Source organism: Caretta caretta, chromosome 7 (assembly GCF_965140235.1).
Source record: "Caretta caretta isolate rCarCar2 chromosome 7, rCarCar1.hap1, whole genome shotgun sequence".
Taxonomy (NCBI): Eukaryota; Metazoa; Chordata; order Testudines; family Cheloniidae; genus Caretta; species Caretta caretta.
In genome coordinates, this window is record NC_134212.1 from 96260181 (window position 1) to 96283920 (window position 23740).

The window sequence follows — 23740 nt, forward strand, 5'->3', positions numbered from 1 at the left end:
AATACAAAGTGTATAGTACTCACTTTATATTATTTTTATTACAAATATTTGCACTGTAAAAATGATAAACAAAAGAAATAGTATTTTTCAATTCACCTCCTATAAGTACTATAGTGTAAGCTCTTTATCATGAAAGCACAACTTACAAATGTAGATTGTTTTGTTTTTGAGTGCAGTTATGTAAAAAATATAATGTAAAACTTTAGAGCCTACAAGTCCACTCAGTCCAACTTCTTGTTCAGCCAATCACTAAGAGAAACAAGTTTGTTTACATTTACAGGAGATAATGCTGCCTGCTTCTTATTTACAATGTCACCTGAAAGTGAGAACAGATGTTTGCTTGGCAGTTTTGTAGCCAGCAATGCAAGGTATTTACGTGCCAGATATGCTATACATTTGTATGCCCCTTCATGCTTCAGCCACCTTCCAGAGGACATGCTTCATTTTTTTAATCATGGGATTAATCGCAATTAATTTATTTAATTGCTTGACAGCCCTATTAATGGCGTGTCCTAAATAGCAAGAAGTAAAAGGAAGGAAATGATAACAAGGAAAATAGAACCAGGTAGAGCCTCCTCTTCTTTCTTCGTAGCCTAGTCCAGCGTTTTGAGTAGGCAAATGTTCTCACTGATGTAGTATCCACCATTAATTACAGCACTGAGCAAGAAAATGTCAATTCACCATTTTACTCTCCTGACACAGAGTGGCGGGGGTGTGGGGGGAGAGGAAGTAAACTGCTTTAGATAACTTTTTTGCATGGTACTAATTACAGAGAAGAAGTCAGACTTCATCTATGATGCATTCATGCATATACACAGAGATAATTATTAGTCTTATTTTATTTTGCAGATGCTTCAGAAAGTTGTTCGCTCGCCCCCAGTTCTGTCAACCAGCTCCTCGAGAGGGGAATCGCCTATTATTTCACCAGCCAAGCTTAACGGCATTTTGAACTAATTATTCTCCACATGGCCTTCCTCCTGGTGTCAGCTTATCTTTTGCTGACTCACACTCAGGGTGCTCCTGTTGAGAATGGGGCACTGCTGGAGACACTGAAGTCGCAAGTAGGATTTTTCAATAATAAAAGTGAACACTACTCTGCACAGGTGAGACCTCCTGGCACAAACCGACGAATACCTCAGACGATCATTGTAGGAGTTCGAAAAGGAGGGACCAGGGCCTTATTGGAAATGTTGGATATTCATCCTAATATTGTGGTAGCAACTACAGAAGTCCACTTCTTTGACTGGGATGAGAATTATGTTAAAGGAATAGACTGGTATAGGAGTCTGATGCCATTTTCTTATGAAAATCAAATTACTATTGAGAAAACACCAGGCTATTTTACCTCACCACAGGCTCCAGAAAGAATTCATGACATGAATAGCTCGATTAAATTGCTTCTCATTCTAAGAGACCCCACTGAGAGAGTAATATCTGATTATACCCAAGTATATTACAACAGACTAGAAAGCCACAAGCGTGTTCAGCCCTTTGAAGAAATTGTTATTAAAAATGGAGCACTTAATACCAAATATAAAGCTATTCAGAGAAGTCTCTATGATATCCATATGGAAAAGTGGCTTAAGCATTTCAACTTAGATCAGATTCACATAGTGGATGGCAATACTTTAATCAAGGACCCTCTTCCTGAGTTACAAAAAGTAGAAACATTTCTTAATCTTCCTTCCAGAATTATGTCTTCAAATTTTTATTTTAACCAAACCAAGGGGTTCTATTGCATTAGAAGTGATGGAAGAGAGAGATGTTTACATGAATCCAAAGGGCGCCCCCACCCTGTTGTCAACAACACTGTTTTAGAGCAACTTTACTCTTACTTCAGAGAGCACAATGCAAAATTTTACAGAATGGTTAATCATTCGTTTGACTGGCATTAATACATTTGGAATAAATGTTTCTTAAAATGTCCTGAAATAAACTATTTTCAAAGTTACCTTTGTAAACTCTCTGGGGTTGCTCAGACTGAAAACGTCAGAAGTGGTTATATTGAAAACATAGCCTTCATTGGGGATTGTTGTCCATTAGGAGCACCCTTTAAACATGGGAGAAATAAGTTTGATATATTTATGTATAACTACTGTGAGCCAGAATTTTATCTCAGTTTCACTGCTGCAAATCCATTAATTTCAGTGGAGTAACTTCAGATTTACACCTGTATGACTGAGATCAGAGTTGAGTCTCTTTGGAAAAATGAGACTGCTTTAAGCAGTATACAAAATGTAGATAGTTGAAATGGTATCATTCGAACTGTTCTGTAATTTTTGTTGGTAGTATTTTTTATATCATGCACCATGATAATGGCATTGATTTCTAGAACTTTCATACAGTAGAATAATGACATATGTTAATACAGGGGACTCCAAAAGTGCTTCCTTTAAACAATTTAAAATCTGTGAAATTAGCTATTATTATAAAGTACTTCCTACTTAAATAACTAACATATAATAAAGGGGCTCCAGTCCAACTATGGTTTTGAATACCTACCAGCTTGCTCTGTGTTGAAGCTCCTTCTATATAGAATGTTAGTATTAACACTTATTAATTGCGCGCAAAATCTTCAAACTGGTGGAGAAAATTAACTATTTGGAGAAACTTAAAATTTTGGGGTTCAGGATGCAAATAGACAAGCATCCAAAACACTCTTGGTTTACATAGCAATATTGATATGCTTAATAAAAAGTAAATCTGTAAACTGTCATTAGATGTCAGCAATTGTACAAATGTTTATTTAATTACATAAATTGTCACTTTCCTCTTGACTGGAAAACAATTTTTCATCAATACTGACTTATTGTTTGTATTTCTGTGACTAATTGTTCTACTGCTCTCTTAGATTTAGTTTATGTATCTAATTTGACACATTGTTTACTGAAAAAATATTAATTGCCTGCTCTCCAAAGCATGGAATAACATTTTTTTGTAATTTCTATTTGCAGATCATTAGATGTACTCAGAGTTGAAAGTAATTTCATGTAACATGTATATAATATTGTATATCAGTCACAAGTTATATTCAAGATATCAAGTATGATTTACTCAGATTTTCTATAAAATCATGTCAATCCATATTCATGCATTAGGAATTGTTTGTTCATTATAATTTTAACAGCATCATGCTGGTCTTTTTTAGGTTCTAACCCTTCTCATGTGTATCAATACTGAAAAAGAAAACTTACTTTAATCATTCTGGCAGGAGTTATTTTTGCCAGTTACAGTTAGTCTGAGAAATGTACTAGCAGTTGCATTTGGTCTTAATGATCATAGTATGAAAAGTCTCTCTTAAGAATCATCCACCAGTGTACAAATAAGATCCTAGCGTGGGATTTTTAAAATACTTTCTATATTCATCAACAGGCTTGACTCCAGACAGGCAGGAGAGAAGAAGAAAATATAGTCTTCATGATCAGCTGGAATGTTGCTACTCAGGAACTCCAGTTTCACAACGATAGGTGGTGATTCAGCCACACAGGCAGAGGTGAAAGTAAGCCGGTACGGTATGGCATACCGGTAAGAAAGCCGGTACACAGCCAACTGTACCAGCAGGGTCGCTGATGGGGGGGAGGAGAAGAGGAGGAGGGTGCAAAAGGGGCACCTTCCCCAGGGCCCAGCAATTTAAAAGGGCCCAGGGCTCCCGGCAGCAGCTGGAGCCCCTGGCCCTTTAAATCGTCACCGGAGCCCTGGGGGTCCCGGCCACCGCTACCCTGAGGCTCTGGCAGCAATTTAAAGGGGTTCCTGGCCGTTGCTATTGCTGACAGTTCCCCCACTTCCGTCCAAGGCCCCACCTCTTCTGGGGGCCCAGAGCCACGCCCTCCCCTCCCCACACACACGCCTTGCCCAGGATCGCGGCCGCCCTGCATACCAGTAAATCCATCCATCAAGTTACTTTCACCCCTACACACAGGTCACTTTGGTGTGAATGGGAGTTTTGCTACTCATCCAGTATTACTTTGAAATGTTATCCCTTAGTTGTTCCTAGTACTGTTAGTTTGTACCACACTGCAGCCTGTTCCCTAGCAATCACAAACCTCCACTCTATGAGACACGTTGACTCAATAACAGCGGATGCCTTTCTGGAAGACATAGTTTAGTTATGATAGGTCTCAGAATAGCAGCCGTGTTAGTCTGTATTCGCAAAAAGAAAAGGAGTACTTGTGGCACCTTAGAGACTAACAAATGTATTTGAGCATAAGCTTTCGTGAGCTACAGCTCACTTCATCGGTTATTTGAGCATATGCTTTCATGAGCTACAGCTCACTTCATCGATGAAATGAGCTGTAGCTCACGAAAGCTTATGCTCAGATACATTTGGTAGTCTCTAAGGTGCCACAAGTACTCCTTTTCTTTTTAGTTATGATGAAATTCTATGGTCTGTTATACAGTAGGTCAGAGTAGATGATCTTATAGTCACTTCTGGCCCTAACATCAAGGAATCTAGTGCTTTTTGCACTAAGATTGTGTGTACTTTGAAATCCAACTGAAGTACATGGGAACTGAAGTTATTCAATCTTTCTACAGTTGGTTAGTGTTTTCTTTACATCCATAACAACTCCTCTTGAGGTTAAATAGAATCCTCCCCAGACAAAGTTAAAGGGAAATATATTCTTTGTCAAAACCTCTCCAATATAAAAGCAGAAGGTTAAAAATTGTGCAGAGCAGCTTGTATTTTCAGACTAATATTTAAATTACCTACTTTTGCTATTTGTGTGTGTGTATATATATATATATATATATATATATATAATTTCTGTATTAAGAGCCAATCACTCATTCATCATTCAATGAACTTTTTCAATTATTTTAGTTTTCTGGAGTATCAATCATTATTTAGTAAATCTCTGATTTGTAAAAGTGGGTAAGTACATCTGAAATGTACTTACAGAGGAATAAATAATTATGGTCCAACTTTTTTTTTACCAAAGTCAGAGTTGTATCTTTTTCTAATGAAAGGCCTCACTGGAATAAGGGTCTGCTTAGCGTGTCCCACTGAAGTCAAACCAGAAGTGAAAACCATATTCCAGAAGAGGACATACCATTAACTTATAGCATTCATTTTTCCCCAGTATTATTTTCCATTACTTATGCATTCTAACACTTTAGTTGTACCATTTTTCACACTTTGTTTTGGCAAGGTTTTGACTGAGGTTAGTGCTATTTAATTGTATCAAGCAAGTGTAATGGTTTTCCTTGGTGAAAGATGTAAGTTGAAGACAAAGGCTTTTTTATAGTAGTTGCCAATAACAGACGATTTCACAAGTCTGCATCAAATTCCTTTAGGCTTCTGAAAGAAAGCAAATATCTTTCTATATATTTGCCTGCAGGCATCAATACAGGTTTGGGGGGAGGGAGGTTCATTTTTTTTTTCTCTGAGGTTTACAGATAATCTGTACGTGACTAGTATGTAGGAACATCAGTTGGCAGAAACCTGTGTGCATCTGTGAAAATGTTAGTGTCTGTTTCTGAAATTTACATTTCAAGGAGTGCTGATCTATATGGATTAGTGATGCATAAATCTACCTGATTTGTGAGCAAAGTCTTCATCCATTTCTGTTCAGCAGTTCTGGGAAAAACAGCTAAGGGAATTAATTCAATGAACTCCTTACAATTTACTAATAGCAGGAGAAATATATTATGCATAGTTGAACTTTGTTGATCAACTTTTTTCATTTACCTAAACCCCTCTGAAGTTTGGATTTGGGAATCCATTTTAAAAGATCCAGTTTAACCTTTGCATTACAGCCTTTTCTGCCCAGTGAATACTGAAGCGAAGATTGCAACCATAACTTCAATTACAGACCCCATTTCAGTCTCTGAAACAGTCTCCTGCAGGGCTGAAATTTTCCATACATGGTCTCAGTTGACAGGTGACTTTTCCCCCATATGTATAATAGAAAATTCATGCAGCCGTCTTTTAGCTACATGAAACTAAACATAATAATTTTCCCTGATAAGGTAATATAATTTTTTTAATATACACAATTCAAAAATGGTTGAATGTTGAAACCTGCTAATTAAATAATACTCATTGAGGAGTATATGCACCATCAAGGTGGAGAAACTATTATCCAAGGAATTTTTGAAGGTCAGGAGGGACAAATATCACTCCTGTTTCCCCCTCTTCTCCCCCTCCCTCTCCCCCCCCAACTTTTGGGTCATCCAAATGCTCATTCTTCTGACATGGCCTGCCAGCCAGAGGAACTGCTTCAGAGACCATTTTCACAAGGGAGATTGGTTTGGAAGATTGTGTGGAGATTGTTTTAAGCCCTGCCACTAACATCAGAAACAAAAATACTGTATTGCAAAGACTGAGGATTTCAGAAGCTCTATAGCATTCTGCAACATCCTGTACATTTTAAGTTTTCACTTTAAATATAGTTTCCCTCCTTTTTCAGTTGGCAAGATGCAGCTGTCAAAATATAGACAGCTGTGCTGTTGCCTTTTTTAAACGCAGCCTTGCAGAGAACGGTCAACCAAACAGCAACAGCCACACCAGTGTGAATTCTTTTTGCCTTGTCCCCATCTGTACCCCCATTCACCTCAAATGAAAGATTTTACTTTCCAGCCTAACACTGAAAGGTCCCAATATTATTCAGCTAAGGCGCACTTGGTCTCTCACACACAGTAATAATTTTCCAATTGATTTTCATTATTATTATGGGCTGGATAGTGTCCTCCTGTGGTACAACCCACTCACTGATAGCATGGCTTTGATGGAGCCACACGAGTGGGCTTCCCCCATCATCTCCCTTAAGATTCCCAGCATAGAAAGGCTTTCTGTGGAAATCTCTAGGATTTCCATGTGAATCTTCAGACACCCAAATCCTAGAGGACGCATATCATGTCACCCTCCCATCCCCACAAAATACTACCCATCTTTCCGCTTCCCACCCCAACGTGGATCCCAAACCCATGCAGCTCCCAAAACAGGGTCCTGGGAAATGGTTACAATTAGGCTGAACCATCCTTGCAAATGAAGGAGGGAGGAACATTCACATATTTCAGGGGCATGCACAAACAAAGAAAAAATGCAAAGATTAAGAAGGTTCCCACAGCAGCCTTAACTCATCATTGCCCCCTTCCCCTGACCATCATCACCACTCCACAGGATCTTTTCCACTTGATGCATAAAAGTTGGAGTAGCATCATGATGCTCCATTGTATCTTGTTCAAAATACTGTATCTGCTTTGCCTGTCTATTCCAGTTAACAAACTCAGAAAAACCACATATGGCTTACATGTTTCTGCTGTGAGAGGCACAGACTAAAAGATGAACTGATTTGGGTGGGGGCAGGGACTGCCTGTAGTCTAGCCTTCAAAACAATAATTCAACTATTTTACAAAATGTGTTACGGTCATGGATGAAACATAAGGCTGGACGTGACCTCGCAAAAGCATCAAGTCCAGGCCCCTGTGTAACGCCAACAGACCCCAGTCGTCGGCGAGCGGGCTCAAACTGGGGACTTCTGGTGCTTAGAGCATGAGTCTCTACAGCATGAGCTAAAAGACAGCTGCCTGTTATCTGAGGCTGTAGAGCAGACTCATTTTTCTCTCTCTCTCCCAGTGGTCTTGGTGCCACTAGATGAGTCAGAACACCACACCCAAGAGGTATGTGGGTTACACCTGCACTGTGGCAAGATCAAGTAAACCTCCACCATCCCTGACAGATATTTGACCAACATGTTTTTTTAAAAAATCTTCCAGTGATGGTGAGTCCACAGCTGCCCTTGGAGGTTAACTACCCTTTTAGTTAGAAATGTTTTCCTAAAAATCTAGATGCAGGCACAGAGAGTCCAGCCTTTACTCAATTACACTTTAAAAATATAACAAAAGAGAAACTGTAAGCCAAACACTGAGAATTTTTAAAAATATGACTAGTGTGCAGGGAACTAGACCTTTAAATTATGAAGATGAAGTTTAGATTTTTTTCCTGCAGTTGTAAAGTTGATCCCTGAGTCCAAGAGTTTGCATTGCAACAGGGGGGGGAAAATGCAGACACATTGGAATTAAAATCAGTCGTAACTAGCCTAGTAAATCAATCACTACCAATAGTTAATGACCAATGTTTGTTTCTGGCCAAATACTTTGCCCCGTGGTTAGCTGGGCTTTTATTGCAAGTGACATTAAATTTCAGTTACTATTTCATAAACCAAATGCCAATGTAATCTTAAGTAGAGGCTAAAAATGTGTCTGCACTAGCCTATAGTGGTTGCGCTGGGCCTTGTTAATTTCTTCGAGTTTAATGTCTTGGGACCCAACTCATCACAATTCCTGAAAAATTAATGGAAAGAAAGAAAAGAGTTGGATTCAGGACTACGAATTTCATGCTAGTGCCTTACTTAAATCTTCTGTGATTGCTGTCACTAATATACCATACAGATAAAAATAGCACATTGTATTATGAACATACTGTACATATTCCTTTAAGCTCATGTCATGTCAAATTTATAATATCTAGTAAAATAACAGCTGTGTAGCAAATATCATTTAGTACATTTTTGTGTTATACTTTTGATGTGTTTGACTTGCACTTTTATCCTGTATGTCCTTTTATTCTTAGTATAAATAATGCCCACCAGCTTTCTGAAGGGAAAAAAAAGTCTTACCGCACGCTCTTTAGCAGAAATGCAGACGTGTTTGTGGCAGAAGAGAATGAACAGTTTTTCTTAGAGGCAGTTCAAATGTTGCAACAATGGAGCAGAAGGACATGAAACATGCTGGGATTAAACGGCAGGAATTGCGATGGCAATGAAGTTGGTTCCCAAAGCCGTCTCTTTAGTCATGGATTGAAAGTAGTTTCAGAATAGAAATTGCCTCATTTTTCTTTCTCTACTCAGAAATACAGCTACGTAATCAAGTATTTTTGTCCTGCACAGGAATATATTGCTGTAAACTTTTCGTGAAGCATAGATCACCGGCTTGAAATGAAATAGGAAGGGTGCGAGGGAAGCACAGTGACCTTAGACCACTAGCCTGGAGCAACGTGCTCTAAGTCTGTGTCAGGCAAAAAATCTGAGTTGCGTGAGCTGAGAAGTAAAACATCTTCAGACTGAAGTGTTTCTTTTTATCCCTTCTGAAAAACCATGTCCTGTAAACACTAAAATGCCCTCTTTCATATATATCTATATATATCAGGGGGTAGCCGTGTTAGTCTGAATCCACAAAAACAACAAGGAGTCTGGTGGCACCTTAAAGATGAACACATTGATTTGGGCATAAGCTTTTGTGGGCTAGAATCCACTTCATCGGATGCATGGAGTGAAAATTACAGATGCAGGCATTATTGTACTGACACATGAAGAGAAGGGAGTTACCTCACAAGACGAGAACCAGTGTTGACAGGGCCAATTCAGTCAGGGTGAATGTAGTCCACTCCCAATAATACACACACACAAGGACAAGGTGCATTAATGCAACACAAGGCTAGTCACACACACACAGAGAATATTACAAAGTGACGGGGGGTGAATTTTTGCCTTGATTGGTTCGTAAGACAAGTGAAAAAATATTGAAGATTCAAAAAAGGTATGCTATAGCTGTGCAAAAAAAATCATCTCGCACCGTTTGGAAAATACCCTGCTCCAATACAAAACAAGATTGTATCCAAAGCTCTGCCCTAAAATGATATCCTATTGAGGGTGTACTGTAGCATGGGCAGCTATTGGAATGTTTGGAATGTAATTTACTGTTACATTCACATAACTCAGTCATTCCAGGACCATGTGCCAGTGATTTCCTCATGAGCGAACACCTTTCATTCCCTCCTGATGAATCTTTCCTAGTGTGACATTCTATAGCTTGGGGGAGCCATCCTGGAACCCCCATAGTCCTCATTTTTGTATAATCGTGGTCTTACATATAAAGTATGCCTTGTAAGGTATCAGGGGAAAGGTTATGATCTGCTGAAAGCCATTGTTCTATCTAAATATGTGTATCATCAACGCATACGAAGTTATGAGAATTGCGTTGTATGGTTGTCACTAAAATATGCTGTGGGCTTGGGCGGCACCCAGCTACTGACTCTACAGCAACAATGACAAAGGAGGTAACCAACATCCGGGTGGGTGCTGGTGAACAGAAATCACCAGCCATTGTCCCGCAAGGGAGCTACAATTCAATGACTCACCTGTATGAGGCCACACCAAGGGAATTGCTCAACCTTGCTTAGGGACTCAGCAATGCCCCCAGACATGCCTGGACTTGCATTCTCCAAGCACATGGGACAGAGGGTGTGAAAGAGACCACAGGGGCCCCATGCTTGGCCCTTCTCCTGCCACCACCTACGCTACAAGCAACCAAGACACTGAGACGAAGACAAGACTCCAACAGACAAGACTCCAAGTTTAAGGTACAAAGCTGTTTTTTAAGGACTGCAATATCCAGTGGGGTGAGAAAAACTGCTTAATCTTGTTGCTGCCCAATCTATTAGGATTGAGACTGTGCGCTTATATTTTATTTCTTAGGCAAAAAGTCAGTTAGTTACCAATCACTTAAAATCTACCTTTTATAGTCAATAAATTTGTTTATCTTTACCAGCAAGTTTGTATGAAGTGTGGGGCAAATCTGCTCAGGTTTGACAAAGGCTGGTGTATGTCCACGTTCCATTGTTGAAGTGGTGAGCCAATTAATAAATTTGCACTGCCCATCTTGAGCTATGCAAGATGGTATATTCCTGAGGTACAGTGCTGGGAGCTGGGGAGATTTGGCTCTGGTGTCTTTCCCTGTGTGCGTAATGAGCGGCTCTGGGAGCATTCATGCAATCTAGCTGGGTGTGGGACTCCACATGCAGTTGTGCTGAGTGATCCCAGCGCCTGGAGGGGTTTGCTGCTGGTCACGAGCAAGGGATTGTGAGAGACAGCCCAGGCTGAAGAGAGTTAAGGGGGCACAGCGGTCCCTCAGTCTCAGGCTGCACCCCAGGGGGAATCCCATCACAATGGTGCAGAGAGCAGCGTGAAACACACAGCTTGTTGTGCTGAGCAAGATTTGCACTTCATACACTGGTGTAAAGATTTTAAGTGAGGCTTTAAGTGTGGTGTCTAAGGACAGTCAGGAGGAGGCTTTTGGTTTGTTATTTTCTGTTTGCTTATTTCGGGAAAGGGCAGTAGGAACAGAAAAGCAGGAAAATGACTGGAAGCAGTGGCGATTGCAAAGTTGGAGCTTTTGAGGCTGCAAGTTGCAGAAAAGGAGAGAGAACACCAGAGACTATTGCAAGTGAAAGAACTGGAGATAAAGGAGAAGCGGGGAGAAAGAGAGCGAAAACACAAACTGGACCTGCCAGAGAAGCAGAACTAGAACCCACCAACCTCAGCAATTCTCATCGTGCCAAAAATTCACACTTGGGACCATTTATATCCTGCATACAAGGAGACAGATGATATTGCTGAACATCTGACTACCTTTGAAAGGCTGTGTGCAGTGTATGAGAACCCTGATGCCAAGAGAGTTCCTACCCTGATTATAAAATAAACTGGTAAAGCTCTAAGTGTATTCAATGAAATGCCCTTTGAAGAGGGAGGAGGGAGGGATAGCTCAGTGGTTTGAGCATTGGCTTGCTAAACTCAGGGTTGTAAATTCAATCCTTGAGGGGGCCATTTAGGGATTTGGGGCTTGGTCCTGCTTTGAGCAGGGGGTTAGACTAGATGACCTCCTGAGATCCCTTCCAACCCTGATATTCTATGATGCTTTAGACTATTGTAAATTCAAAAGTACAACGGTTTCAGATTGCCCCTGAAACACAGAGAGTTAAATTTAGGAATCTTAATAGGGATACTGGTATGAGTAATGGGGAATATGTGACAAATTGAAAGATTTGATGGGAACGTGAGTGAGGGGCAAAGGTGTTACAAGCTTTGAGCGAATGTTTGAGCTTGTGGCTCAAGAGCATTTCCTAGGCATATGTAAGGCTGATGTAAAGCAGAGTCTATGGGACAAACATGTAAAGTCTGTGGCGTCTCTTGCTGATGCCTTCGAACAGACCCAGGCATCTATTGAAAACAAACCACTGGAAGAGGTGTTTAAAGCTGATGAGAAGGGGAGATCCCATTTTAGCCCTAGCAAGAGGGTGGGAGGCTGGGTATTCACCTCCCCAAAACCATTCCTCTAACCCTCATCCCAAATATCCTGTAAAAGCAGAAGAGCCCAAAGTGTGTTATCAGTGTAATTCCACTGATCGCCTGAGGAATAAATGCCTGAGCTAGGAGGAAGTAGACAACTAATAGCTCATGTTAGCCACTGACTGAATTAAACAATGTGAGGCAAATACTAAGCTCTCCGCCAGCTGATACCTTCCACTCTTAGGTGGTGCATTGAGGGGAGTGGGGGAAGGGGTATCAGACATATTAGGAAAACCATAGCAATGTATGATCATAGACCTCTGGAGATCATCTAGTCCAACCCCCTGCTCAAAGCAGGACCAACCCCAACTTGATTGTTGTCAATCAAGCTCTGAAATGCATATAAGTTGAATCAATCTATTCTCTACAGATGGAGGGTTTCAAAAGCACCTCTGTGACTTCGAAAATCCCACCCTCTGCTTCCAGGGCATGTGAAGTGTGGCACAAAAGGATTAGAGGTAAAGTTTTGAAAAGCCATCTTAGGGCTAAATTCACAAAGGGGACCTGGGTCTCTTTCTGGACTGTGGAAGTCACAGCCCCCAAGCTGGACTCTCAGGTGCCTCATACAATGACGAGGGAGGGTTAGGTGTCTCAAAGAAAGTGCTTCACAGAAGTCAGCAAGTGAAGTAAGGTGATGCAGAAGAACGACAGGTGCTTAGGGCCCAGCTCTTAAGGGTGCTTAACTCCCCTTGGATGCCTGACTGACACATGGGTGGGAGGCACCTATCTCCTATACTGATTCTCAGCTGTGAACCCTGAGTTCAGTGCCTAAGCCAGAGCAACCCTTTCTCACCAAAACAAATAAGAATGAGAGCATTTATTATCCCATGGTTAGGAGGGCACTCATCTGGGATGCAGTGCTTCATCAACTTAAATCATCACACTGACTGAGTGGAGTAGGGACTTGAACCCGAGTCTCCAAGCAGCTTCGATGCGAGTAGTGGAGCAGTTTTAAGACTTCAGTGGCTTTGTGCATATTCAATGGCAGAAACTTAGGCAGCAGCTGAGTTGTGGTTTTGTGACCGACAGTGGCACTTAAATGTTGGACTTAGTCATGTAAGGGTACAGCAGTTAATCACCCATGGCTGGCCTGCATCCGCTGACACAGGGCTGTAAAACTGAAAGGGGGAAGCGGTCCCACAGCCTGGGCTCCAGCCCAAGCCCAAAGCTAGATGCTGCAATTAAATAGCCCGAGCCAGCTGACACAGGCCAGGCTCAGGTGTTTAATCACAGTGTAGCCAAAGAATTTTCTGTAGTATCTGGCTGATGAGTCTTGCCCATATGCTCAGGGTTTAGCTGATTGCCATATTTGGGGTCAGGAAGGAATTTTTCTCCAGGGCAGACTGGAAGAGGCCCTGGAGGTTTTTCGCCTTCCTCTGTAGCATGGAGCACTGGTCACTTGCTGGAGGATTCTCTGCTCCGTGAAGTCTTTAAACTATGATTTGAGGACTTCAATAGCACAGATATAGGTGTGAGGTTTTTTTTTGTAGGAGTGGTGGGTGAAATTCTGTGGCCTGCATTGTGCAGGTCAGACTAGACGATCATAATGGTCCCTTCTGACCTAAATATCTATGAATCTATATCCTAAGTGCCTTTGTGGAGCTAGCCCTAGGTGCCTATGTTTCTACCAGTAGGACTCAGAGCTGATGAGCTGTTTGGAGTCCTAGCCCTGGTGGCAATTCCCAAACTCCGAGTTCACAAGCGGGGGTCTGATTCTATAGAGCCCTAATGGCAGGGCTATAGCATCACACATTGTTACTCTCTAGCCTAACGACTATTGGCCACCCCAAATAGTCTGCTGGTTAGGGCACTCAACTGTGCTGTGGGAGACCTGGATTGACATCCCTGTTCCAAATGAGCAGAGAGCCCTTTTGTTGCAGGGTTCATGGAGTTGGCCAATCTCTCTGCCCTGTCCCCCCTCCCCCCCACCACCCGGTCATTTCATGTCTGGAACTGCACCTACATATTATGCTGGATGAGGCAGCAAGTTTTTACTTTATTCTCTGCTAGGACATTTTCCTTCTATTGGAGTAATTATTGCACACATAAGAAGGATGTAATTTGTGATTCCCCTTGGGCTGTGAGTGTTGTGGGATGGATGTTTTGGTGAACTGTAACTGCTTTACACCCTACTAATTCTTTGCTACAGGCTCTTAACTCATGATACTTCCTTCCATCCATCAATGGCCTGTATAACAATTACCTACCTTTTCAGATCATAAACTGGCAAATCCAAGCTTAAATCACTTAGGACTAGATTCACAAAGGCACTTAGATATTGCAGTGCCTCGCCCCTAGGCACCCTGCGGCCTTGCATTAGCCGCCCAGGCTCCCCATGCATTATAGGGGGAGAGTTCTGTAGCTAACACCTGTAAACCTTTCCTACTGACTAGTTTAGGTGGCTGTCTGCTCAGCCTGCTAGTATTTGGGAATCCCATTCTCAGGTGCCAAACTCTCCCCAGCCATTGCAGCGGGATCCTGGGCATCTAACTCAGGATCCTGGATTCCACTAGGCAGCAGGGCACCTGAAGTCAGGCTCAGAATTGCACTGCCTAAATCCCCTTTGAGGATCTAGCCCCGAATGTCTCATCAGCTTTCTGCAGCTTCTCGTTTCAATAGGCCAGCAGCTGTGGAGGAGCATCTTACCGTGATAAGGCCCTCCGTGCATTCGTCTTTTTTTTAAACAAATAAGAACTGGGTATTGTCTCAGTCCCACATGTTCTAGTTTTTATGAACCCCTCTCTTGATTACCTGTATATTATGATCATAGGGAGGAGGAATACATTACCCAGGTTTAAAACTGAAGCCCAAGGTGTTTATTTTACATAAGCCCATCTTCACCATCACTCACAAACTGTCTTTGATTTCCCTTTCTTTTTGTAGATTTTTCTCTGTGTTTTTAAATTTTGAATGAATCCTGACTTTACTAATTCATAGAATAAATAATTTTGACCTCAAATTCCACCTCCCTGGGCTGAGAGAAGTAAAACCAGAAACATTTCCCTTTTCGGTGGCTTTCACAACTAAACAGCTTTATAGCTATGTTGCATTAGTGTCTCAGGAGACCAGACATGCGAACCTGAAAACAATACCAACATACCCTTTCCTAACAGTCATATCAAACAAAGTGATTGGGTTGCTATTTTTAAAACAGTAGAAAAGCCAATTAATCTTCAATTGAAAATATATATATTTAGCAAATTATATAGCGACAGAACTTCAGCTGTTGACATTGGCATAGCTTCTCTATCTTCAGTGGATGTTCCCCAAATATTTATTATAGCTCTGGCAGATATTTTATGGAATGAAGAGCTATGTTTCAATCACTGATACATCAGTGTGTGCAAAAAAATGTTCTTTTAGTCTTTGGTGGCTGATAAGCCAGCTAGAATGACTGTACTTTCTAAAATACAAATACAGTATCTCTTAATGTATGAATTAAACATATGATTGCAATGTTAATAATAATATGTAAGCCATTTCTCTCTCAATTTAATTTATCAGTAGAACTACCATTCAGTAAATTAATGAATGACAAGCAATAAACTGGTTTCAGAGTAGCAGCTGTGTTAGTCTGTATTCGCAAAAAGAAAAGGAGTACTTGTGGCACCTTAGAGACTAACTTATTTGAGCACAAGCTTTCATGAGCTCCAGCCCACTTCATCGGATGCATGCAGTGGAAAATACAGTGCGGAGATTTTATATGTTTTCTAACTTCATATATAAATAAATATATTTACTGCTAGGAGTGGGGGGAAAGTTTCCTTTATTTGCATCCCTGGCCTCATTCTGTCAACATATCACACAGATTGCTGGATACACACAGAGATGCACTCTGGCAATGCTAAGGAGGGACCTCCTTTTCCTGCTGTCTGTTTCAACTTATTAATAATAGGATGATGCTTCTGGCACATGTAAAATAAATTAATATTGGATTAATTTAATTCAAACAAGATTTCAGGAAAACACATAGCAGATTCATTCATCACAGACTTGAGATCAATCCATTTAAAAAAGAATAAGAATGTCATTATGTTTACATATATAATTGCCTAAAGCGGATCTAAATGATAGAATATATTCTAACACTCTCCAACATGCCTTCAAAGATGATAAGACACCAGTTTATAAAATAGAAATATAGTATTTGCAACACTAGCAGTCACACTGAGGAATTCTTTTAAATAGCTATTTAGTTTTACTTTAGATAACATGTTATCTGAGCTATCAAAGTAACTTATTGTAGCTGTTGTTTCAAAATTATGCTCAGTGGCAATTCCTTTGTTGCTTAAGGGTGATAATTTACTTTTAATATAAAGATCATAGGACTGAAAATCTAGTATCATTTTTGCAAATGCTACTGCAATGAACTCAGCAACAGCGTGTTTGCCAAATTTAACACAATTCGTTTTAAGTGTAGTGTTCTTTACTTCCTTTATTTGCTTGTTTGCAGAACTTTACGTATGAGAAGCTTATAGCCAAATAATCTGTACGTATTAAATTCTATCCCATGCTTTTGATGTTAAAAATACAGAATGCCTGAATAAATATTGTAATCTTTACAGTATGAATCCTGTTGATGGGTAGATCGAAATAGACAGTACAAACTAAATGACTGGTTTCAGAGTAGCATCCGTGTTAGTCTGTATTCGCAAAAAGAAGAGGAGTACTTGTGGCACCTTAGAGATTAACAAATTTATTTGAGCATATGACTGATTCTGGAGCCCCTAAAACTCCTACTGAATGTAATGGGTGTTCTGCCTGAGCTAAGGGCTTTTCTACATGCTGCATAAGTGCATACCAAAGAGGGTGTAAATTCTAGTTTGTCCCAATGGGTCATGCACTAACTGTCTGTGAAACAGGTCTAAGTCAGTACACAGTAGAGAATTTTTAGTGAGCGCCAACGGGGTTCACACAATTAGTGTGCAACACACAGGTGCGCATTTCAATCAGACCCTATCTAGAAACAATTAAACAAAACAATTACTGTACAGGGGCTCTCACATTTCTGAATGCTGGTGCATAGACCTCTTAAAAATACCGAATGTAGGATTGTTCTCAGCTCTGTGAGGAAAGCATTCCCACAGACCTAGAGCTCCACAGGCAAAGTACAACCTTCATTTAGTCCATCACTCAGGTCAAAAAGTTGTCTTTCCCTCCAACCTTTGAGGCTGGAATGGAATACAGGTCATCAGAAGCTCAGAAAGACACTGGGGATAGAATCCATTTGGAGCTTTAAATATTAAAATTAACCCTGATACTTGGGCTAACAGGCAGCTGAGCAACTTGGCAAAACAGTGAGCAGTCAGACTAACCTCTGTTAATCTCCCCCTGCAACAATCAGACTGCTGTATTCTGAACTAGCTGCAGGCAGCAGATCTCTTACTAAGGTTTCTCAGTATATAGCACATTACAGTAATCCTACCACCAATTCACAAAGATATAGATCATGATTACCACCAGGGAATACCACAGTCTGGGAGGCATTCTTAACATCATAAAGTAACTGCCCTTACCATAGTTGGCTCCAGATGTCCTCAACTCAGCTCTAGGTCAATGACCACACTGTGCTGGTCCAGAGATGCAGCTCCTCATTACAATTCAGAAGGCCTAGGGCAATGACACTTTCTTCACATCTCCTGCCTGAACCAATCCGCATAATCTCAGTTATACAGGGGTTCAATTTTAGCCAATCTCTGGTCAGTAAATTAAATTGATCAGACACTGCACGTCCCCTTACAACAAAAACACACAGCAGTGTATCTCCTATATATGGTAGTTCAGGCCATCCTTCTGAGAAGCCTCTTGAAAAGACAGACTATAGCTACATGCATTCGTGCCAAAACCAATCTGGGGGGATACACCACACATGAGCCTAGAATTCTCCTGTCATGGGCTAGGAATGTTCTTTCAGGTATGCATGAAACCACTGCTGTACCAGTGAGACCATACCAAATCTGCCTCTATTGCCCCCAATACTGCATTTGCATCCAGTTATACCAAAAATGTAAAGCTTCCTGTAGGTTTAGATTGTCTTGCCCCAAATGCATGGGCCTACACCAGTACTGTTTACATTGTGTAGAACAAAATCAAACTAGGGCAAGAATGGAATTAACACAGTAGTTAGTACATTATTATAAACATCCACTGCTCTTTTAGCATCCTTGTGATGGAAAGGTACAGATTACTTTCCCTTAGTATCTTCCTAGAATGTCTTGCATCCGGTAAATGCTTTGGCTGAAAATATGTCACTTTGTCATAGGAGGGTTAGAGAATGAAATGCCCGGTGCTGAAATACAGAGCATAAAATAAAACTCTAGTGCCAAGACGCAAACCTGATTCATGTCTAATTCCCAACAGTTTACTGTGGGCCAAAGCCTAAGGTCCTAACACAGGCGAGATTGCCCTAATCCCCATGAGAAAAAAATGGGAAAAGCCCTGGGAGTGTGGTGGGCGGAAGGGGGGTGGAATGCTGAGGGTCTATACAGATGTTTACTCCTGGATTATGAAGCTGGGAAAGGACAGGCCAGGAATGTCTCTTCCCACTGCAGAATAAGAAAATGATACACAGCTCCAAGGATACACAGTATTGAATATGGCAGAGGCACAGAGCCATCTGTGCAGAGACCTTGTGCCTCTGAGCACAACTCCACGACTCCTGCCCATTCCCCTTTCAGACCCTGGCAAACTGACAGCATGACTCTTCTCTCTCTCTCCTCCCCCGCCCCGGAGAAGAATAGAAAAATAACTGACATCCTGTTACTGTCTGCAGATTTAATGCTGGTCATGGGGGGGAGTTTCACTGACCTTGTCACTGCTGAACTCAGCTCCTTTACTTTCTTATACATGTAGAGGGTCCTCCACTGAGTTCAGGGCATGTGGCGACATGGTTTTGTAGAGGCAACTGCTATCTCCTCCCAGTTCTTCCTCATTTTCTACCTCTCAAGTGCAGAGAAAGGACACTCCATGTGGTTCCTGAGGGACTGAAACTCTTCCCCTAAACTGTAGGCGTTCCACTAAAAAACCGACTAAAGGACCTCCTCAAGATTTAGCCCACTGATCACAATTCTATTTTGCCTCCTTTCATGTTAAATACCACCTAACTCTAAATCAACGCATACACACACAACCTTTCTGCTAATGCAGTCCATGTGAACATTAATCTAGCTGCATTCATATGAAGGTGTATGCAGCGTTGGTGTAGCCAGGTTGGTCCCAGGGTATTAGGGAGACACTGTGGCTGAGGTAATATCTTTTATTGACCCAACTTCTGTTGGTGAGAGAGACACGCTTTTGAGCTTACACAGAGCTCTTCTACTACTCCTGACAGTAAACAAATTTCCCCAAAGCATCAAGACTGGTTTAAAAAATAATGAGATTTTAAAAAACAAATACATGTGGGTCTTTTTATTTGCTTTCTGGTTTTTAAGCCTTTATGGTACACTCGGATTATATTTTCACACTTTTCGCTAACAATGAGGTCTATATATTTTTATTAAAAACAAAAAACATAAGCTGAGATGCTCATGTATTCACCAATTCCAGCAACTTGGACTTTAAGAGCGATTATCTTGAGACCTGCACTTAAAACACAAGAGCTGACAACACCGCTAGTCTTCACCACAGAGAACGTTGGGAGTATGTATCACTAACCTACTCTTTTTCTGTTCATTAAGATGGGGGACTGTCTGAGACTGAAGTATCCAGGAGGTGATGCAACAAAACGATAAACTAAACACAACAAGTCACCAAATTATATTCATCCAAGCGTTCTGAAGGCATTTAAGTGTATAAGACCTGATCCAAAGCCGTCAGAAGGCAATAGGAAGGCTCCCACTGACTTCAGTTGTGTTTGGCTCGGGCCAGAAGTGTGGAATGGTCAAATCAAATGTTTACGGCTATTATTTGTGATGTTTGGTATAAATTATTTTGTTGACAACAGGTAGCTACTTTGTTAATAAGAAATTTTAATGACTCTGGGAGATCATTGTATTTTGCTATTCATTCACCAAGGAAACATTTCCACATAATTTTGTACAAAGGAGTGGTTATGCCCTTATGTAAATAGCTTGCAATGTGGCACCAATTTGGCATTAAGCACCAAATTACTAATCTCTTGGAAGGCTTATTCTAAATTCAGTACATGTGCACTTTCTTGATAAACACTCTCAATCATTATTCCCAAAAGAATGTAAATTCTATTACCTTTGCCTGTAAGTGCTGGTACTTAAAAATGCTTGTGCAAATGTTTGTGTGTGCATTTACTGAGTCAAATATTTAACCCATGGGGTTGGAAGAAGAGACTCTGAAATTATATCTGGAATTACAAGTGTGTATCAGGAGCACTTCTTTTGTCTCCCCTGAATGGGGGAAGTCTTAAGAATTGTGATCAAAGTTCAGCTGAACAGAGGGAAGCTATTGTACCTCTGTAGGCTTTTCATATATATATATATATATATATATTTCAAATGCATATTTGTGTGTGTGTGTGTGTGTGTTAGTGTTTCACTATATGTAGTAGTGTTCCTCTAAATGTTCAAACTCTTCATAAGGATTCTCTCATTCAGATCACCTTTCAGTTTTCAATTTACTTTATTAAAAATCTCAGTAAATCATCATATTGCCAACTTCTTTAACTGAAACTCATTAAAATATCAGAAGATAATTTATCTGTCACATCTTATATATTGCTTTTCATATATCAATTTGTCATTTTTCTGCCTTCATTCTCCTTTTGTAGAAACTAAGGAATTCTTATTTTATTTCAAATTTGTATTAATGAGGACCTCGGTGTATATTTTAACTGTTTTAACTCATCCAAAAGCTTAAATTAACTAAGTTAAAATGTGCCCAGTTTTTTTTTACCTTTTTCATTTGATGAATTATCTTGTCTACACTGTGTTAAATCTTTTTAATAATCTTTGTTGTAATGGCAACGGTAGTAATGAAATGCATCTTGTCAAATTTTTACATAAATATTTTTATGTATTGTATTTTTGTGTGATATGAAACTCTTCATAAAAAGGGGTAAGCTTAAGCCTCTCCTACACTAGCAAAATTTCTCAAAAAAATTTCAAGAATCATAGGATTGGAAAGGACCTCAGGAGGTCTTCTGGTCCAGTCCCCTGCACTCAAGGCAGGACTAAGTATTATCTAGACCATCCCGACAGGTGTTTGTTTAACCTGCTCTTAAAAATCTGCAGTAACAGAGATTCTGCAACCTCCCTAGGCAATTTATTCCAGTGCTTTTAACAACCCTCATGGGAAGTTTTTCCTGATGTCCAACCTAAATCACCCTTGCTGCAATTTAAGCCCTCTGTTTTTTATCCTATTCTCAGAGGTTAATGAGAACATTTTTTTAAACAACCTTTTATGTACAGAAAACTGTTATCATGTCCCCCCATAGTCTTCTCTTCTCCAGACTAAACAAATCCAATTTTTTCAATCTTTCCTCAAAAGTCATGTTTTCTAGCACTTTAATCATTTTTGTTGCTCTTCACTGGACTTTCTCCAATTTGTCCACATCTTTCCTGAAATGTGGCACCCAGAACTGGACACAATACTCCAGTTGAGGCCTAATCAGAACAGAGTAGAGCAGAAGAATTCATTCTTGTGGCTTGCTTGCTAATACATTCCAGAACACTTGCTTTCTTTGCAACAGTGTTACACTGTTGACTCATATTTAGCTTGTGAGCCATTGTGACCCCAGATCCATTTCACAGGGGTGTGGTGAGGGTAAATATATTAAAGATTGTGAGGTGCTCAGATACATACCAAACCTAACATTAGACAGATAAGCAGCTGCCAGTGTTTTAAGCACTGTGTCATCTAATCCTGCTCAGAATAGGTCTGACCAACTTGGTCCTTAAAATGCCATTGGCAGCTCGCAGCCTGTCCACATTAAGGCCCAGATTCTCATTTTCACTAAAGCTTCTTTATACCACTCTGGCAGCATAAGTAGTAAATTACCCTGGGAGGTGGGAGGTTTCCAGAGCCCGAATGTCTACACCACAACGAAATAGCCCCCTTGACTGGACACTGGTTATAGCAGAATCCGTTTGAGAGGTTCCTTTATGCATCTGCTCTGCAACAGAAAAGGAGGTGCATCTGACCAAGTGCATCTGACCTAGCCTGTGCTTCCTATTGAGCATAATAAAAGCCATGTGACTCTGAAACAGGGATGTCCTCAGGCAAGAGTGTAGCGGAACAGCCAACGGGCTGATTGTAGGACAGAAATCAAAGATCAGATTAGGAGCAGCTTTTCTTGTTAGAGTGGCCTTGTCTACACTGTATTAAAAAAAAAAAAAGTTGTGTTCTTAACTCAAATTAGCTAATGAGTTAACAACTCAGGGTAAAATCCTCGTGAAGACAAGGCAATTTGTAGTTTTCACACAAATTAGTAGGTTGACATCAAGCTTATGGGGGATCATTGGCTTTGACTCAGCCGGCTAACTCATGAAAACTACAAACTGCATTGTCTTCACTAGGATGTTACCTCAAAGTAGCTAATTTAAATTAAGGACACACACCTCTCTCTCTCAACAAAGACAAAGCCAATGAAATGTTAGCTGGAGTTTCTGCAAGTGGAATTCTTTGTATGTAGTTTTGCTGTTGTTTCCATTTCTGGTCAGAGTAAACACGAATTGTGTGCATCTTCTGAATAAAAATAGATTATGAGAAAATACCCCAAGAGTCTGTTTCACAGCTTTCTCCTCTAATAAGAAACAGACCCACTGCAAAGCACCCAAAATCTACTCTGAAAGGACATTTGTCACCTTTTTCACTGAAAATTGGTTCTTGTCCATGGTCATTAGGTGTTTCCTGTGTCTCTGTTGTCCACAGGCCTATAAGAAAGACACATAATGGGTGAGGATGCCCTACTCTATTCTCTTTTGACCAAGAATCCAGATCAGAAGAGGTTGTAGATAATCTTTTAACTACCTCTCCTTAGGGCCTGATTAAAAAAACAAAAAAACGTATTGGACAATGGCTGCTGTTGAAGTTCTTCTGAGCACATTTTGAGCTGCAAGCATGGGCAAGGACCATTTTAGGCATTCAGCACCATTTTAGGCATTCAAGCAATAAATAATTGCGGGTGCAGAAAGAGAATCCAGTTTCTAAAAAATCTTGCCCTTGATTTAACTTCTTTCTTATACTTTATACCTTGCCTTGCTCATATTGGTGGTCCTTGTTTCTTAAACTATATTTGGCCTACTCAAAGATGTTCTACAGGCTACCTCAGAGAAACAAGGGGACAGTTAACGGGTGCTTCTTCAGGACATGAACCTCAACAACCAGCTTCAATTCCAGCAGATACCTTGATTCCAGCAGATGAGATTAGCCTCTTTTAGAACAAAACATAAGATCATAAAAGTTTCCGCACTGGATCAGACAAATTGTAGTTCTATCTAAGCCAATGTTTTCTTCCCAGCTAGCAGCCAATATAGAATTATTCAGTAGATGATGAAAATGCTATAATTCCACCTAACTAATTTATTCAGTGCTATTCGGGGGCAGGAAGGGGTAGAGCAGAGATTTTTAAAGCCAACCACAGACTTATTTGTCTCAATGACCTCTGCAGCAGTAAATGCCACAGAATGATTATACTCTCAGGG

The 23740-nt window shown here is 40.5% G+C and overlaps 1 protein-coding gene and 1 long non-coding RNA gene across 8 annotated transcripts in view; both read left to right on the top strand.

Moving 5' to 3' along the window:
• LOC125639991 (heparan sulfate glucosamine 3-O-sulfotransferase 1-like) overlaps positions 1-3086 on the top strand; it is a 316899-nt gene extending 313813 nt beyond the window's left edge. For all 7 annotated transcript variants that reach the window (XM_075130976.1, XM_075130975.1, XM_048858006.2 and 4 more), the window contains one exon: positions 850-3086. In XM_075130976.1, the coding sequence (XP_074987077.1) occupies positions 966-1895 (930 nt within the window). In that variant the 5' untranslated portion in view covers positions 850-965 and the 3' untranslated portion in view covers positions 1896-3086. The remainder of the gene's footprint in view (positions 1-849) is intronic.
• A 1236-nt stretch (positions 3087-4322) lies between these two features.
• Positions 4323-22809, top strand: LOC125639992 (uncharacterized). The gene is made up of 3 exons (XR_007357664.2): positions 4323-11482; positions 12496-12583; positions 19802-22809. It is a non-coding gene; the product is annotated as an uncharacterized LOC125639992 (long non-coding RNA).
• Positions 22810-23740: the final 931 nt, after the last annotated feature.